The sequence below is a fragment of the Protopterus annectens genome, chromosome 2.part0, assembly GCF_019279795.1.
Source record: "Protopterus annectens isolate FY-2018-M chromosome 2.part0, PAN1.0, whole genome shotgun sequence".
In the NCBI taxonomy this organism is placed as follows: Eukaryota; Metazoa; Chordata; order Ceratodontiformes; family Protopteridae; genus Protopterus; species Protopterus annectens.
In genome coordinates, this window is record NC_056728.1 from 1,786,116,790 (window position 1) to 1,786,135,504 (window position 18,715).

The following is an 18,715-nucleotide window of genomic DNA, read 5'->3' on the forward strand; positions in this document are numbered from 1 at the left end:
CCAAAACGATGCTAGTTTACTCAACAGACCTTCTTTTTTCTATCTAATGAGGGGTTTTTTTTTCTCAAAACAAGCCCCAGTGTGAAGCTCTCAACCCAGGAAAATAAGAAAAAGTTGGTCTGGAATCACAAGCAGGACTCAGTAGAATAAATTTCAATTTTATTCAATATTTTAGTGCTTTCATCCAGGTAAATGACTAAGTACAACTTGCAAACACACACACACTACTGAGTCATGCTTGTAGTCCAGCTTAAGTGTTTCTCTTTGGTTCCTGTTTCTCACAGTTATGGTTTTGCTACTGCTTTGTTTTTTGACATACAAAAAAAACAATCAAAATGCTCTAGCTTCAGAGACAAAGGCCGATTATTTTTCTTTATTTCATCACTAGTTCACATTAATAACGCCTTTCTGTTCCCTGATTTCTTTTACCTCTGGCTGCTTGTCACATTTAGGCTACTTCTTGCTAGCAGTGCTGCAATGTTGTTGTCGCTGAGTCTACACATTTGTATTTGACTCCAACATTCACCCTAACACTGTATTTCTGTATCTCACTACAGTACACCACTGACAGCAGATTCGTGTGTGCAAAGATTATTGCTTGTTCAACCTATCTTACATTCCAGTGACACAGGTCTTTTTACATACATTGTATAGACTCATCTTTGAGCTTGTATGTGTTATGCTCAGTTCATTTGTAAGTACTAGGCTAGCTGCCTTTGCAGGCCATTTTAAGCCTAACCAATTTCCCTTCAAAGGTGAGAATCAAACTCTGTAGCTTATATGTGTGAGATAAACACCTGAACCATTATGCCAATCCCAATATGCTTAAAAATACATTCCACTGTAATTATAATATGTGCTTGAGCAGACCTCGTTATAGTTTCTTAGGAAAATACTAGGCTAACTGCCTGATGGACCATTTTAAGTCTAGCCAATAACCTGTGGTCAGAATCAAATCCTGTACCTTGTATCTATGAGGTAAAGGGCTTAACTATTAAGCCAAACCCACCTTCATCTCCTTCCCATACTGGGAGTTGAACCAAGACTGCCTGAGTGAAAAATAGGCTTTCCTTGCTTTTGTATACACATTTTATAACTTAATTTTTAACTCTAATGTGTCATAAACTTCAGTGTTTGTATTTACCTCTGGCCTGGGTAATGACTGAGAAGGATCCTTGGACCAGTCCATTTTACCTGGTTAACAAATGTTATCTATCTATCTATCTATCTATCTATCTATCTATCTATCTATCTATCATCAATCTATGTATCTATCTACCTATCCGTCTGAATGTGAGCATGTGTGTGTAATATTTATTGTTGTCTCCTCTGTCTTGTACTAGTTACTAGGTTTATACACATGAAATGATAACAATACGTTATTCCCAGCCTAATAATATGCAAATATGCACTCTCCTTCTGTGAAGCATACCTGCAGGAGCTGTCTGAGGTACAATATAAAAGCTTTTAACTAGAAACTCAAATAAAAAGCCTGCAGCTTAATGTATTTTAGACTTGGGCTTTCTGGCATCTATAACCAAAGAATATGCATTCTTAAGAGTTGCTCTGTAGCTAGTATGACCTACTGTTATCTGTCATTATGACATCTTGTTATATATCCTCCAACAGCATCTGACCACATAAACGTAGAAAATGTTAGTTTACTACAAAGACAGTGAGGTGTCATTAGACATAGTGTAGAACACAGCAAACAAGGAATTATTTGGACCGGAGTCTGATGTTTGCAGGTTTCTCCCACTTTAGCTTTTTGAACATTCAGTTTTAACAGCTGATATCTGCTGGCAAACATGCTTTGAATTTAAATAAACAAGATAGAGACTTTGCCCATAGGAATCATTAGTTTTAGAAGACTTTAGGCAGTCAAAAGTTGGTGTTTTGACACCTTCAGCCGAGTTACTCCCTCAAAAAAAGAAACAACTAGATAACATTGTTCTGCAGCACTTTCTTAAACTGGGAAGCAGGTTCTGCTGCAAGTAAACAAATGGGAACAAGGGAAACAAATGATAAAGTAGCCTTTCTAATGTATGAAACAGTATTAGAGAAGGAATGGGGGGGGGGAGTGACGAAGGACAAAAAGACAACAGAAGCCTGCAGCAAACTAGAAATTCTACAGCAATTTATTCTGAATGAGCTTCCCATTTGGGTCAATACACTGATATCTCAGCAGAGCCGTTAAGGTTCATTCTGCTACCTGGCAGCCAGCCTACACTCTGTGTTGACACTCTTTTTAACTTCAGTCAGGAGAAGCGACCAAATCCCTTCAGCTTATATCGAATGCTTTTAGCACATAGAGTAATCAGAATTTAACCTGCAGGCTATTGGCGTCACTGGAAATGGATAACTAAGCTCAAACTGGTAGTTCAAAGACAATATTTACAGCTCTCATCAGCCGTAGGGACTCTCTGTTGTTTTAACTTTAATGTGAGATTGGGCACCGAAAAAAGAGAAAACTGCAGCTAACTAAATGGGCAAGCCAAATGCTTCTGCAAAAGTATTTTAATGGGGAACTAGCAGAGAAGTGCAAAAAAGGGCATAACTGTGGTACAAAGAATGAAATTTTACATTTGTGTGTTTTTGAAATTACTATTGTTATTTATTGCCTCCTGTTACTATGCAATGTACTTCTTTGCATGAGTTATACACTGACATAACTTCCTAATAATCGCAGATTTTCAAAAAAGAGACTAAAATAAAATGCATAAGTAAAACAAAATGTTAGATCAGGAACAGAACATGAAATCTAATAAAAGTTAGTCATTTTTTTCTGCATCTTAAAGTTATGTCATATACCTTTTTATTTATATTTAATACATCAGCTTTTGCTAACCATGAACATTTAACAACTTAAATTATGCAATTGGTCAATTCTAAAACAACTACCACTAGATGAGGCAGCAACATACTTTAATAACACATTCCTGGCCATCCTTGACAACCATGCATGTGCAAGCTCTATTAGAATTAAAACAAAAGTTGCCTCCTGGCTCACTAAAGAAACCAAACTAAAGATCAGCCAAAGAAATAATGCCTGGAACACCTGGCGCACCTCTAAAGCCCCACAAGATCAACTCAAATTTCGACAATATAGGAATGATACAAAAAATCCATATTACTAGACAAAAAAAACCTTTCTGCCATCTACAGCAGAAACACCATAACAAGCCACAGAAGTTCTGGGCAGGTATTAAACTCCTCCACCCAGGGCAATCCACAACTCCAACCCCCTCAGCCCCAACCCAAAAATCGCCAGAGTCCATTGCCAACACCTTCAACAGTTTCTTTACAGAAACCATCCAGCTCTTGCTAGCAAACCTAAACCTACTTGTCCTAACGTTGAAAGCCTTAAAGCCAGTGACATTTTCTCCTTTAGCTTCCAGAAAGTTCTGACTTCACTCATTAGAGCCCTAATTAAAAAACTCAGACCAACCATCCTTTCAGCTGACCTCCTTTCTGCAGATTACCTACAAAAGGCTGCTGATGTTATAGCATATCCTATCACTATTTTGATAAACACAACCATAACTGAAGCCTCTATCTATCCCCTCTATCTGGAAAATATCCCATGTCATACCACTCCATAAAGGTGGCAGCTCCATTGATCTGTCAAACTATAGACCAATAGCTATCCTTTCCCCTCGGGCTAAATTATGGAAAAGTGTATCCATAAACAACTCTTTCACTACCTTATTCAAAATAATCTTCTGGCCAATTCCCAGCATGGATTTGGACCACAGCACAATACCACCTCAACCCACCTCTCCTTTTCTAATATCATAAATTCCAACCATAACAACAACAACCTTCTGCCCTGTTTTTCGATCTTTCCAAGGCCTCTGACATGATTAACCATCAGCTTCTCTTACTTACTCTAAAGAAAATATCCCCAAACAACCATGCCATACAATGGTTTCAATCTTATCTTAGTGGAAGACAGTAGGCTGTCCTTTGGCAGGACAGACTCCCCACCATTCCCCCCATTACCCTTGGTGTCCTTCAAGGCTCCATATTAGGTCCCCTTCTTTTCTCCCTCTTTATCAGTGACCTCCAAAATGTAATCCCAGATGTAACCTATATACAATATGCTGATGACTCCACCATGATTTGCTCAGCCTCTACCCCTACAGATCTCCTTAGTTTAACCTAGAAAAGCTTCAATACAGTAGAAAACTGGATCTCTAATCAACAGCTGATATTAAACCCTAATAAAACAAAGCTATTGCTCTTCTCCCCTACTCACAAATCCTCTCAACCTTTGTTTACTATAACATCTAAAAATGGGACCATAATCTCACCAGATATGTATACCAAACTCCTGCATGTTATAACAGGCAACAACCTCAAATATAATATGCATGTAAACCAAACTGTTAAAACCGTTAATAAAAACCTTGGCCCCCCTATACAAAAACAAACCTTTTCTCACCCCTCTAGCTAGGACTGCCATTGCCCATACCAATCTGCTTTCAACTCTACTCTGTGCCTCGCCAGTACTCACTAACTTGAACAAAACTGATCTCAGCAAACTCTCTAGCTGCTACAGTCAAATTTCCAGGTTTCCCACAGGAACTCCCTACAGGAAACGCCATTGTCAAAACCTACACTTCTTAGGTTGGCTAGAACTCCCCAGGCTAATTCTGTTTCATCAACTTACTGTAGCATTCAAGGTTATTAACCATCCAGAAAAAATGCCTTCCCTTAAAAACATTATCCATCCCTACAAAAACACTAGGCCTCTTCGTTCCACTACAAAACTTTTGGTTCAATCTGTTAAAGCTAACAACCTATCTGGAGAATCTTTGTTTGCAAATTCAGTAGGCAAAACTTGGAATTTTCTCCCATCTGACCTTACTCTGAACCCCTCCCTTAATCAGTTCAAAAAAATCTAACCCAGTATTTTAAAACTCACTGGTTATGTCCTTGCTCTAACCCTGACTAAAGCCTCATCTACTTCCATATCCCTGCAATTTCTTATTCATAGCAACTAACCTCTTACACTAAAAGGTTTGAAAAGAGAAACTGTAATATCTTTGCAGATACTCTGTATATAAGCTGCACCTATTGGTTTGATAAGAGAAACTGTAACATATTTTTATATATTTCTGTATATAAACTGTATTCTTCATAAGCTTGAAATGTTAGACTGTAACTTGTATGTAAATACAATATGTTTGTGCATATACTGTAACTTGCTTGTCTTTATCTGTTTGTAAGTTTGGAGCTTCTCTCCCCAGGCCTCCGCTAAAGCTGGACATATATCCAGTCGGACTATCCTGGTCAACAAATGTAAAATAAAATAAAAATAAATAAAATAAATTGTATATATACCGTTCAGTCACACATTGCTTTTAACAGTTACAGGTTATCTACAAAATAATTTGCTTACTAAATGCATTTGATGTTAATACTGTGGAAAATGTTGTTAATTCCAGATAACTCCTGAAAATGATAGTCTACTTTCATAGGTTTCTATTCTATTGTATCTGATCAAGCCGATAATAAATGGAATCAGAGGACGTATAAAATAACACAAATAGAAACACTGCACTGCATACATAAAGTGGTTGCAAAGACACAGTAATTCTGAAATCTGATTATTTAGACTCATTCTTTAGTTTCATGTCACAGAGGGGATAAATCCCTTACTGCAACTCTAATAACTCAGGTCCGATTCCTAGCCTGGGCAGTGGAGAACGTAATGATAAAAAGAAGCGGAGTAGCAAAGAGTAAAGTGCCCACGTCTTCCAAGGGGAAAGTGTTATTGATGTACAGGTAATATCTGCCAAGGACACAAGTTCCAGTGAAGACACTGTCGCTTTGATGAGATGTGACAGCCATATTGTAAGGCAGATGGGCACACAAGGGCCTTGTGACCACAAAGTGCACAGTAGCTTAAATTAGAGTGCAAGCAGCTTTGGAAGTGTTTTCCTCTTCTCTCTTAATTTCCAGACTCAATCTGCTTTATACTGTTCCAGGCAGGTCCTGCAGCTTCACGTCACTCTATTCACTGCAAGTACAGCCTTGATTATAGCTTTGCGCCTTGTCAAACCCTCCTAGAATATGTACCATATGTGTTCCTTCCCTGCAATGTGCTGTGCAATACTGAGCAACTACCGATGTGTTCCCAAAACTAAAAACTGTACTTTCCCTTTGGAAAATTGCAACCTCAAGTATATTCAGAAGTCCTTCTATTGATTATTGGACAGATGTTGGCAAGTTGGGATCAGATGGTGCTCTGATTGTCCAAACCATGGATATGCCCCTCTCCTACAGTTTCATTTGTCTTCTTTCCATCTCTCTGCACAGCATACCCTCCCTTACACTGCTTTCAGAACTCCAAAGAGATCCTGTAAAGTACCAGCAGTTCACTAAATCTACCCATCTGGTAAGGTGGGCAGGCATTGGTGTTCAGTCCTTCCTACCTTCTCCAGTCATTCAGCATCTTTAGTCCATATTCAACCTCACAACATTAACTGGTGATAACCTCAACTTTTGTGCCTGTAGACCAGCTCACGTACCTTGCTTCCTTGTAGAGTAATGTTCCACTATACCATACCATAAGCAATGTTTGTTACAAAGTGCATGCTATGTCCAATGGCTGAATTAAGACAGCATTTCATTGCTACACAGGTGATATCCAGAACTTGAATTTTTGGGCCAGGTCAAGTATAATCTTACTTCAGAGTCAAAATATCATCCCTTCTGATATTCACAATTGAATGAACTGCATTTGGTTTTAGAATGAACATAAGCTGAGAGTCACAACTATTGTGGAAATTGATAGATCAGCAAGCAGTCAGCTTTTCCTGTCTGATATAAAACCGGATAGCATCCCTGGAATGTCTCACATGTCTCAATGTCTCAGCCACATCAGGAATCATTTTCACTGAGTCAGAATTCGGCAATGGAAAATAAGCTAAACATGACACGCTTAAAACACTTTTGTCTGACTTTGCCATATCAAGATAATAGCACAATACAGCAGTGTCAGAGAGGAGAGTGGGGTAGGTCTCTCCTAGATTGGGTGTGGTGGAAGAACCCCCCCCCCCTTGAGAAAATACTTTTTGGTCTATTGTGTACTTTGATCAAGTCTACTGAAATAGTATTACAAGAAGTGTCTACCATTTGAACATAAATTCTTACTAATCATCTTATATGCGTATCAATTTTTCACTACCTCACAGTAAGACGCTGTCCAGTTTGATTCTCAGCTAGAGCGTCTTCTGCATGGAGACATGCATGAATGGGCGCACCTTCGTTGAAGACTGTGCGTCAGGCCTGACAAGCCAGTACGTAAAAATTAACTGCCAATCATTAGTGGACCGGACGTCTGCTGTGGCGACCCCTAACTGGGAAAAGCTGAAAGACACAAACAAACAAACTAGGAGAGGAAAAAAAAACTTGTAAAATTAGACATCTTCTTTGTTGGCACAAGCACTGATGACTTTGCTGTTGGAGAGCTATAATACCCTTTGCAAAGGACTAATGTAAGAAAGACCTATCAGGTGCACATGATGTAAACTGTTGTGGTTTCATTACATACAGCAGTCAATCACACCCATAATAACTACTGTTATACATGTCAGGATTGACCTCTAAATGCATGTATGATCCAGGATATTAATATTTTAAGATCACTGCACTTACTCGCAAGGACTACTAGGACACATACACCAACATGTCTACGTTTTGTTTTTTTACTTATCTATTTAAGACTGCTTTAGTCTGTTATTTTAATATTATTTAATACATTTTTGCATCTACGTAGATCTCTGAAACCTAAGAAGACAAATTACCACATTCATACCTTTAAAACTACAATATCGTTACAACTTTTACATATATTCTGTAATTCTTTTATGCCATCGCACACCATTAAGACAGATTAAGAAAGTGCACCAAAGTTTTTGGTGAAAAAATTTGAAGTATTCTGTAAAAACATACAGTGGTACAATAACATTTCATACATCACTTACTCAACACTTCACACAGACTTTTTGCAAAGTATTTGGAATTCAGTTTGCTCAGACTTATGCTTGTTACTTACATTTTATTGGCAATGTATTTTATTAGTTTTGCTTTATTAAAGTTGTTGAGTTTAACATGCAGTACCATTAACCCTGAACAGGTGTGATAAATAAATGTCATCTGTATGTGCTCTGTCAATTTGCTATAAGAAGCTCTGTCTTTTTCAATATGCAAGACAGTTAATATTAAGGAATCTATTAGCTGCATTCATGGAAGTTTCTTTGTAATGTTGCATAAGATGAAAAAAAAATGACACCAGCAATTGTCAGATTCTTTCCTGGTCCTATCCTTGTACAATGGACCTTCTATCACCTTCCCCAGATATGTGCAACTCTGCTTCTGCAGAGAAGTGAAGAGTTATTCAACAACCATTTTGCCAGTTATAGACATGTATTTTGGCAAGTCCGATCAAACTCAGCATGGGTTCTAACAAAACTTGCCATTGTTGATACAAAGCTCCCCCTTATCCTGCACAAACACTAAGGAGAACCACAGGTGTTCATTTAGCATTTCCAACAAGCATCAGGACTCAATAATTTGCTGCACTTTTTTCCAGGGTCCAATGTCAAGGACTCGTGTTCTATTCATCAAACAGCATTTGAAATTTCTATTACTCATTGTAAAGTAGTATCATTTTAGTCTGCTGGGTATTGCTGGCCCCCTTTTCTTTACACCCCTACAACATCCAGAGGGTTTTTAATTGCATTTTTCTTTTGTCTTATCAACCCAACTTATCTGTGCCTTCGGCCTCAATATCGTCCTTGTATTCTCATACTTCCTTCTTCGTGTGTTAACAAATCTCACTCCCTGCTTTAATCTTTTCCTGCTACACATTTCTACTGACACCATCTCCCATGCTCCTTTACATATTACCTTTCACTGTGCTCCTGAACAGAGTAAAACCTGTGTTCTGAAGGCCACAACTCCATTACTGTACTAGATGCTTTATTCATGTTTACATTTCAAATCCTGAGTCACAGTGAAGCATATTCTCTGCTGTCAACATGCTCTTCTCATCCTCAACCCTGCCTTCTTTGTGATGCCAAGGTCAAGGGTGCAAGTCTTCCTTAATAGGCTGCTTACCTTCTTATTATTATTATTATTCTGTCTAGCTTCCCACAGATCCCCCTGCTTACCCCAACATGCACCGACACATTGTAGCAATCAACATCTCTACTCTGCTTGTACTATTAATAACATGAATAGATATCGGATTTTCCAAAATATGTTTTAAAATTTAGGTTTTGTATGAAACTGTGTTAGCTGAGTAGCTGTGCCCTAACAGCTAAGATGCTACATATGCGCACCATTCAGCTAAGACAATGCATATGAACACCATTTCTGTCATACTTCCCTAGTAGTCTAGACTACAAAAACATAAAGACACAAGAACAGTTTTCTTGCTTAGATGTAAGTTAAGAAAAAGAAGCAGGTCTGCCTTATATGAGTTACACAAATCCTGTTGCTTCAAGGGTGACATATACGTTCTGTCAACTTTTTTAAGGGATGAGGCCCATGTAGCAGGACAATGGCCATTTCTTTTTAAATATTCTGAAAAGGGAATTAAAAATTAGATACTACCTAATTTAAATCTTTAATGTCACAGTGTCTCTATAGCTGTTTTCAGGTGAAGAAGAATTCCCTACAGGGCAAAAAAAAGAAAAAAAACATCTCCTAAAATTTAAGCCCCCCCCCCCCCCAAAAAAAAAGGAAATGCTCACTTATGAAATTCTAAAAGAGAGGAAGATTCTTCCTTATCAGAATTGTGGCAAGTATTCAAATGAAACTGTATCATAAGGACAGTTATCTTGTTTTAGGTTTTTACCCTCCTGAACTTTTTCAGGTAACTGCAGAAGCTCACATCTCCGAGTTTATTCCACAGACTGATATTAGTCTGAAAAAGGTTCATATGTAAATCCCCATTGTCCCAGAGTGGTTCCTCAACTATACGGAAATATTCTCTCAGGCAAATTTTATAATCAAAGGCAAGCTATTAAGGTAGGGCCCAGTATGATCTTAGAGGATGCCAAAATATGTATCAATAAAGGAGCTATTAAATGGTTAAGTTTCAAAAGGAAACAAGGCTAACCAAGGAATTTCAGCTATTTATGTTATCAACTGTAGATCAATGTTTCCAGGGGCCATTTTGAGTATTACTGTACTCCTCAGAAACAACAGCTGGAACTGAAGGTTCTATGTATTTGCAATTTTTTTCCACAGCCTTTAAAAGTTCAGATTTGCTTTGCTTTACCACTTTATACAGTTTTCTCATGTATCTTATATAACATTCCAATATTGATTTTCATAAAATGGGAATTAATAGATAAAACATTATAAAAGACAGCTGTTTGCAGTGTACCAATTGATAACGGCATACCATAATCACAACATAATATTTAATAAACATTTGACTGACTATCTCAGAAGAAAAATATCTAACCAATGGGGTAACCATTGAAATGTCAGTACCCCCTACAATGGGTCTTAAAATAAAGAGATTTAATGGTTGAAAAACAGACTTACATATACTAAGTCCAAGATGACCACTTGTCTGAATATTCCTTTTTCTCTTAGGTATGGAGCTCTTGGAGATGGTGCATATAAATTCAGGAGTTGTGGGGGCTTGCCCGCCCCTCCCCCCCACATTGATGGGTACAGGGGAGCTTGCCCACCTGCCAAAAAGATGTTTAAAGGAAATGAGTGATATTCAAGAGTTTTTCAGACTATTTTTTTCTCTTGTCAGCACTCAGCATTTCGAGTGCTGACATTTCAACAGCGAACCAGCAAATGGTCAATAGATGTGACCACTATGCAGATAGAATTACATCAATGCTGATGATGATGCAGGACATGAGGCAATAAAAAACTAAGAATAAGTAGGCTCATACCAATGGTGGCTATATATGAGTGCATTGTGCAGTGACCAATGTTCCCTGTAATGCTGGCATAAGACCTGCATAGGCCAAATAGGTGTATTACTGCAGCTGATGAAAACTTGGGACTGACAAAAACTGCATGAGGTCTGTAAACATAAATGTTATGATTTACTGTTACAGTGACCCTCACAGACATAGCTTATTGATGTAATATCACAAGTCAGAGAAACATGGATAGAAGAAAAGCTCCAAGTAAATGGCAAAGTACAGCAGTAACATACAATCATAACAATCAGAAGAAATTTATAAAAATTAAACTAGCCTGAATGTAGTACAGCCAGTGTAAGTCTGTAGATTATAATGCAGCATCTAAACACTGTACAAAATAAACCTCTGCATGAAAATAAATAGTTATATCTGTTGCTAACTTTTGCCAGATTCCTATGCTCATACTTATATTTCTGACATTACATAGATGAATGATGGACAAGGAAACAGATCTATAGTATGGTGTGATTTATGGTCTGCAAAAGCACCTAATTTATTCTTTAAGTGCATTACAGGAATCATTTCTATTGTCTTTTCTTAGGCTGTCAGGTATGGTCATTGAATATTCTATCAATCAGATGATGTATAAAGAAGCTCTGGTTCCCATAGTTGCAGAATTTCATCAAACTTTATTGTGAAAGGTCTTCAAATACACTGTTCTGATTCTCTGCAATGAACTACCAAACACTCTGCATGTTCTGTTTCCCTTAGGGTCCCCAAGATGGAACTTCTAGTAATACTTATCTGAAAGTAGGAAACAGCTGTATCTGCTTTAGGAACAGACAGTCTGGCTATTTAATGTTCTTTCTTGCACTTCATCTTTGTGGAAAGAACATGTCAAATGACCACATACATGTCACTTATTAAATCTTTTGAATAACCACTTAACACGTTTTCTCATTTCTAAATGAATACTGTCCATTTGACCACACTTAAGTCTGCAGCTCTGCATGTCCTTAAGTATTTTCTGTCCACATGGTCTTGTGATATAAATCCTTATCTAGTACACATATATTGTTACAGTTACCCCACTGTAATCTTGCAACCTGCAAGTAATTTTTTCAGAAGGTATTTTTAAGACAATCTTTCCTTACTTAGGTTAATATATATATCTACATTTTCCTACATCTATTGAAGTGATAACTTGTACATTTTATGTTTTTGTATAAAAAAGCATTCATTTACGGTACTGTGATACACAGGTGCCCTCTTGAAAAAACAACACTGCTGGAATATTCAGCCAATAATATAATCTACAAAACATTGTATTTTTAAAACACATCGGCAACAAGATTCAAACATTCACATAACTAGCATCTGCAGATAATACAAATGGAAATATTAACAATCCAAGAGTACAAAACATTACAAACATACACTGTACTGACATTAACAGGTTGATTACTTACTTAGTGCAATTTTGGCTAAGTGCAGTCGATTAACCCAGGAAATCTTACTGGTGGGACTTGGAGTGTTGAAGACTACCATGAAACTCACTGGTCTCCCTGACCTAGAGAAATAGAGAGTACAGCTGTTTTAAGAACTTACCAAAATTGTGTATGTATATTCACTGTTGCAGCAATGATAACACTTCAGCCATCTAACACAGAAAGCCTGATGACCTTCCAGAGCTTTGCATCCCTCTCCCTTTAGACTGGGCAGATGCCCAACTTGGATAGTGACACATCCATTATACACAAGCACTCTCGGTCTGTCTGTCTGCCTGTACCATCATTAGTTCTTTCTTACACTGTCAGCCTCCAAGTATCTCAGCTGTGATCAGGTCATGACCTTCCCAAGTAGAATATGGTCCCAAGTATATCAGACAGTCAAGAATATATCCAAAATCTGCCTGTCTGTTCTAAGTCGACCTGAGGGAGGGAAAAAATTGTAAAAACAGCATAAAGAGACAAATAAATGGACGGGTGACTAGATACCCCGCCCAACCCCAGGATGCTCACAGGAAAGAAAGAAAAGGGATTGAATGAGGGAATCATGATTACAACACAACCATAATAAGTTTGGAAGGGGGGAAATTATTATTACAACACAACGGTACTATGTTCATTTACTGCCTGGTGTTGCAGCACTGCTGTTAGAAATAACACTTGGAAACATTTCCAGAGCTTGTGGAACAGAAAGTGGCAGGCCTATGAAGATGCTGGTTGGAGTAGACTCTGTAGCATGTCCATGGCAAATCCTATCCTGGATCCAGAGAAAATGTTTAGGTTGTAATATTTGGAAAGGGTGTGGGCAAATGACTGCATAGCTGCTTCAGAAATGGCCTGTAGATTGATCCCCCCCATCAGTAGGCACTGGGTGACTTCTGTGGCTCAAGCAGAGTGTAACCTCACATGACCTGGTAAAGTCTTACCATGAATGGAGTACCAGAAGCAAATACAATGAGCTATCCATTCAAAGATAACCTCTTTGCAGACAGGCACTCCCTACACTTTCCAAAAGATAAGAGCAGAGCTGCAGCTGATTCATCTAGCATCTGATGCCATTAGCCTTTCTGTCACTCTGCAATTCTAAGTCTGCTCCTCTGCACTTCATCTCTTAATTGAGGAGCAATAAAGGTCCATTTTCTGATTGGAGGGGTCATCAACTCAGGACTGAAAAAATTCTATTTTTAAAACCTAAATAAAAGGGTAAAACATTTTCACACAGACAAACCACTTAGCAAAAATTTCAAGAAAGACTCAGCAAAGTTCAAGTCTTCATTGTGTGATACCTTAAACTTTCTGAAGCGGAGACACATAGGACATATGCAAATAAACCCTTAATGACATGCCAGTGTTTCAGCTATATGGCTTCTGAATGCCCATGACATTTTACTTTCACTTTTTTAAGTCTTTAGAGGTGCATTCAAGTCAATAAAGCATGATAGTTTTAAGAACTGAAATGTCCGGAGTGATTTTCTCCTACTCTCTTACAACTAAGCCAAAGTGGCCTCCTATTTTTTAGAGTGGGTGGGTTTGTTGTGGAGGTGGATTTGGGGATGGTGCAGGTTGCAAAGGGATTGGGAGAGAGATAAGGAGGGAAGATCTCTGTTGATTCATTGCTGGTCCCTTTTGGGGTACCATCCCTGAAGGGATCCCAGGCTTCCCCTTTTAGCCAGCTTGCCATTTTCTCTTCTACTGATGTTTCGTCCCTTTTAACTATTTACATTTGTTCTACCTCCACTAAAAAACACTTGGTTAGTATAGTGTTTACTGTATTCAGAGGCAGAGGGGAGTAAACCGTGCTTTCACAGACAGCACAGTCTTCTCCGTTTCTGCCTTCTTCTTAAACTCATTCTTAATGGTGCATTAAACAGCTATGCTTTTACACGGTTGGGCAGGGAAATCATCTGAGGGAAAGTAGAGGATTAGTTGTCCTAAATGTCTCTCATAACTGAGAGGGGAAGAAAGACATCTGGTCTAAATAGGCTAGTTAACCTGAATTGGAGTCACAGGAGTCAGATTCTTTGTGTGATGATTCCCTCTACTTTTTTGAGGTGAGACCTCTGACACCAATTCTTGATTTCAGGATGGCAGTGAGTTCTTAAAGAACAACAAAAAAGTCATGATTTAGTCTCATAAGTTCCTGAGAGGAAACCTAAGAGCAGAGATAAGAGGATGCCCTCTCCAGCTCATGCTTAGATAAGCCGATAGATACCTGAATCTTAGATATCTTGGTTCTGCTTCTGAGATTGATGATAATCCTGGTGTTTTCTGGTAGTGGGCGGGTGTCAATGACTTCTGTCTTAGATCTGCAAGCTTTCTTGTGAACAAGAACTGACAAAACACTATCCTGTCCCATAGGAATCAAAAACTGGCATCATAAACAAAGGTATACAAACAGACATCTGGACTGGCTGATGATTGAAGGCTTTGAGCTCAAGATGACATGCAGTCATCCAAGCACATGACAATCTCCTAATGGGCATTGCCAGAGGCCTAGTACAAGTGGATATCAGTGTCAGGGACTGGAAAAGTACCTCATTGGTCCAGATGCCCTCGAGCCTATGCTGGCCTTTTGGCTCAAAAGGTATGGTTTCAGCATCTTAGGATTCCTTCTGTCAAAGGTGCTTCACCTTACATTTTTTTGATCACGCTATCTGCAGATGAGCTGTCTAATACTATGACAGTTCCTGACAGGATGGTTAACCTTTGCTGGTTCAAGCAATCCTGGAGAGATTCCTCTCTCTCTGGAAAGTGGAAGGGACTAGTTCAGCCTGGGGTAGTGCAGGAGCAGAGCCAGGTTTTATTTAGGTAGTCTTTTAGTAGAAGTTTGAACTTGGAGAGGTTGGAGGTAGATTTAATTTGCAGAGGGATAGAAATCTGTTTTTTTAGTGACAGAGTATGAGTAGACAGTTTAGCCAGAGGATTTGTGCGGTTTATATATGCTGACAGGATGTAGTTTATTAGATCGAAGTCTATTAGGGTGGTAAGAGAAGAGAATAGGAATAGAAGAAGGACAGCCATCAACTTTCTGAATAATGTTGTGTGTGGTGATAAGCTGTATATAATCTACGCGTAGAGACAGTTTGAGCCAATACAAAGCCTTAAATGCAATACATTGATGGCTGTGGTATTGTTTGTTGGTGGCAAATTTTGCAACCTTATTATAACATGCCTCCAGCTTAATTTTAACAGTAGCCTGAAGGTTGATTAGGATAGGTGCACCATAAAGGAGAGATGGGAGAAAGTAGATAGTGGCAATGGAGGTTTTGGTGCTGTTGTAAGGAAGTTCTTATGCCTGTAGAGCACTCCTAATTTTTGGTGAGTCTTTGTTATGTTATTTTGAACACATGTCAAATTTAAAGTTATAATCTATAATCACTCCAAGAAGCTCTGTATGGCAGACAAATTTAATTTCATTTTTTTTAGTGAAAAGATTTTGAAATTTGCTTTGTTTGGTGTGTGTGTGATTTGGGGAAAAATAGCACTAACTTTGTTTTTTTTAGGGCTGAGTAGTAACTGGACATTATGGAGTCATTTCTCAACTGAGGAAAAAGCTTCTTGCATGATATGGAGGAGATGAGGCAAGTTATTAGATGTGCATATAAGTTCAGAATCATCAGCATACTGCGTAAGAGAGGCTGGACCTATGGAAGCATAGAAGTCTTTGATAATGATATTACACAGGAGGGGACCAAGAATAGAACCTTGGGGTACACCAATGAAGACCCGCAGGTATTGGCCAAGAGAGAGAGTGTTCTGCCATTTCACATACTGGAGCCTATCAGTTAAAGAGTTGTTGAACCACAGTAATTACGAAGGGGATTGTCCAAGTTGAAACAGTTTATACATGAGTTTAGGGGGAGAAACTGTTTGAAAAGCTTCTGACAGGTTAAAAAGTAAGAAGAAAACAAATTTTCCTGGTTTCCTGTATTTGTTTGTGGTGTCAGTGAATGAGAGGCGGGCAGTAGTTCTATTTTATGTTGGGCAGAAACCATGTTGGGTGCATGTTAAGATCCATTCTTACAGAAAATAGTGAAGGAATTCCTTATAAATACATCTTTCAGAAATTTTTAGAGAAGTGATAATATTGCAATAGGCAACAGTTAGAGACATCAGCTAAGATGCCACCTTCATGAAGAGGGATAATATAAGATTTGTTTCATATTAATAGTACATAGCATTCAGCTATTAATCTATTGATAAGGACAGAGACTGGGTAAGCTATGGCATCCAAAACAAGCACCCACTGTAGTACTGGAAACAAAAAAGCAACAGTAGAATACAACCACGTTGAGAAAAACTTTTAATACAAAAAGCAGCAGCAAAGCTTTCGGGTCTACACCCTTCCTCAATGCTAAATACAAAATCAAAAACACATGAGTTAGAGTTTAAATAGGAGCCAAGAAAAGTCACGTGATCGCAGCCAGCCGATCAAATGACAAAAGCATATAAAATCACAAACAGGTTATTTTAAAAAATACAAAATTTAAAAGTAACATAGAAGTACATATAAAAAATAAAAAATAAAAATAAAACACACATACTGATAATGGAGTCTCATCTGGGAATGTTTCTGACTCCATATCCCTGGTATCTTCTGCTATGTCAACTCGCTTATCTAAGGACACGCCCCCACATTCTGATGCTTCGGCGACCTCCACACCAGAGGCTGGTACCAGTACGCATGGCAATACGCACGTTGCAGTTGAATCAATGGAGAAGGAGCATGGTGCTGAAAATGTGAATGGTAGGAGCCAACAGCTGATTTTAAAAGTTACCCAGAAAAGTTTTCAGCTGGATCGACTGGAAAAAGTGAAAGAATGGAGTGTGTCAAGGGGCCGATCCTTACAGAGACAAAACCTCAGTGGAATCAAGCGGCAGAACGAGAGCCCTATGGGGCAAGGAAAACTGACTCAGCGGTAACTCATGGTATTGTTAATCTATCTACTTTTCATCTTGAATCTCCACACTTGTCCCTGTTACAGAAAGGACTTAGTTTCATTCCCACAGCTGCTGACGACATTGTCGCGGCTCTTACAGACTTAAAGCAGTTTGTTAGAAGTGTTAATTTAAAAGTGCTATTTAAAGACTCTGTTTCAAGCCAATTCATTCACTGTAAGACGAAAAGTACTTTTATTCCTATTAGTTTGCCTGTTCTTACGGCTTTCCATGATTTATGTGAGGTTGAGCTTAGAAGTTTATATTCTAATGTTAAAAGAAAGAAATTTTACAACTTAAGCTATGATGAGTTTATAGCCCTTAAATCTTTAGAGAAGGACACTTCAACTGTTATAAAGCAGGCTAATAAAGGTGGTTCTGTGGTTTTAATGAATCGTGATGATTACTTGAAAGCTATGCATTTATTGCTTGATGATGGGAATGCCTTCAAGTGTATCTCTCCCTTAGACATTAAGAAATGTATCAGTAAGGGTAATATGTTTATATATGACTAGACATTAAATGTATCAGTAAGGTTAATATGTTTATATATGACTAGACATTAAATGTATCAGTAAGGTTAATATGTTTATATATGACTAGACATTAAATGTATCAGTAAGGTTAATATGTTTATATATGACTAGACATTAAGAAATGTATCAGTAAGGTTAATATGTTTATATATGACTAGACATTAAATGTATCAGTAAGGTTAATATGTTTATATATGACTAGACATTAAATGTATCAGTAAGGTTAATATGTTTATATATGACTAGACATTAAATGTATCAGTAAGGTTAATATGTTTATATATGACTAGACATTAAATGTATCAGTAAGGTTAATATGTTTATATATGACTAGACATTAAATGTATCAGTAAGGTCAATATGTTTATATATGACTAGACATTAAATGTATCAGTAAGGTCAATATGTTTATATATGACTAGACATTAAATGTATCAGTAAGGTCAATATGTTTATATATGACTAGACATTAAATGTATCAGTAAGGTCAATATGTTTATATATGACTAGACATTAAATGTATCAGTAAGGTCAATATGTTTATGTATGACTAGACATTAAATGTATCAGTAAGGTTAATATGTTTATATATGACTAGACATTAAATGTATCAGTAAGGTTAATATGTTTATATATGACTAGACATTAAATGTATCAGTAAGGTTAATATGTTTAAATATGACTAGACATTAAATGTATCAGTAAGGTTAATATGTTTATATATGACTAGACATTAAGAAATGTATCAGTAAGGTTAATATGTTTAAATATGACTAGACATTAAATGTATCAGTAAGGTCAATATGTTTATGTATGACTAGAC

The 18,715-nt window shown here is 37.6% G+C and overlaps 1 protein-coding gene across 6 annotated transcripts in view; it reads right to left on the bottom strand.

The window, feature by feature from the left end:
- The window catches only part of ARHGEF10L (Rho guanine nucleotide exchange factor 10 like), a 3,087,848-nt gene that overhangs the window by 912,798 nt on the left and 2,156,335 nt on the right, over positions 1-18,715 (bottom strand). For all 6 annotated transcript variants that reach the window (XM_044061816.1, XM_044061815.1, XM_044061819.1 and 3 more), the window contains one exon: positions 12,380-12,480. In XM_044061816.1, coding sequence (XP_043917751.1) covers positions 12,380-12,480 — 101 coding nt within the window. The remainder of the gene's footprint in view (positions 1-12,379; positions 12,481-18,715) is intronic.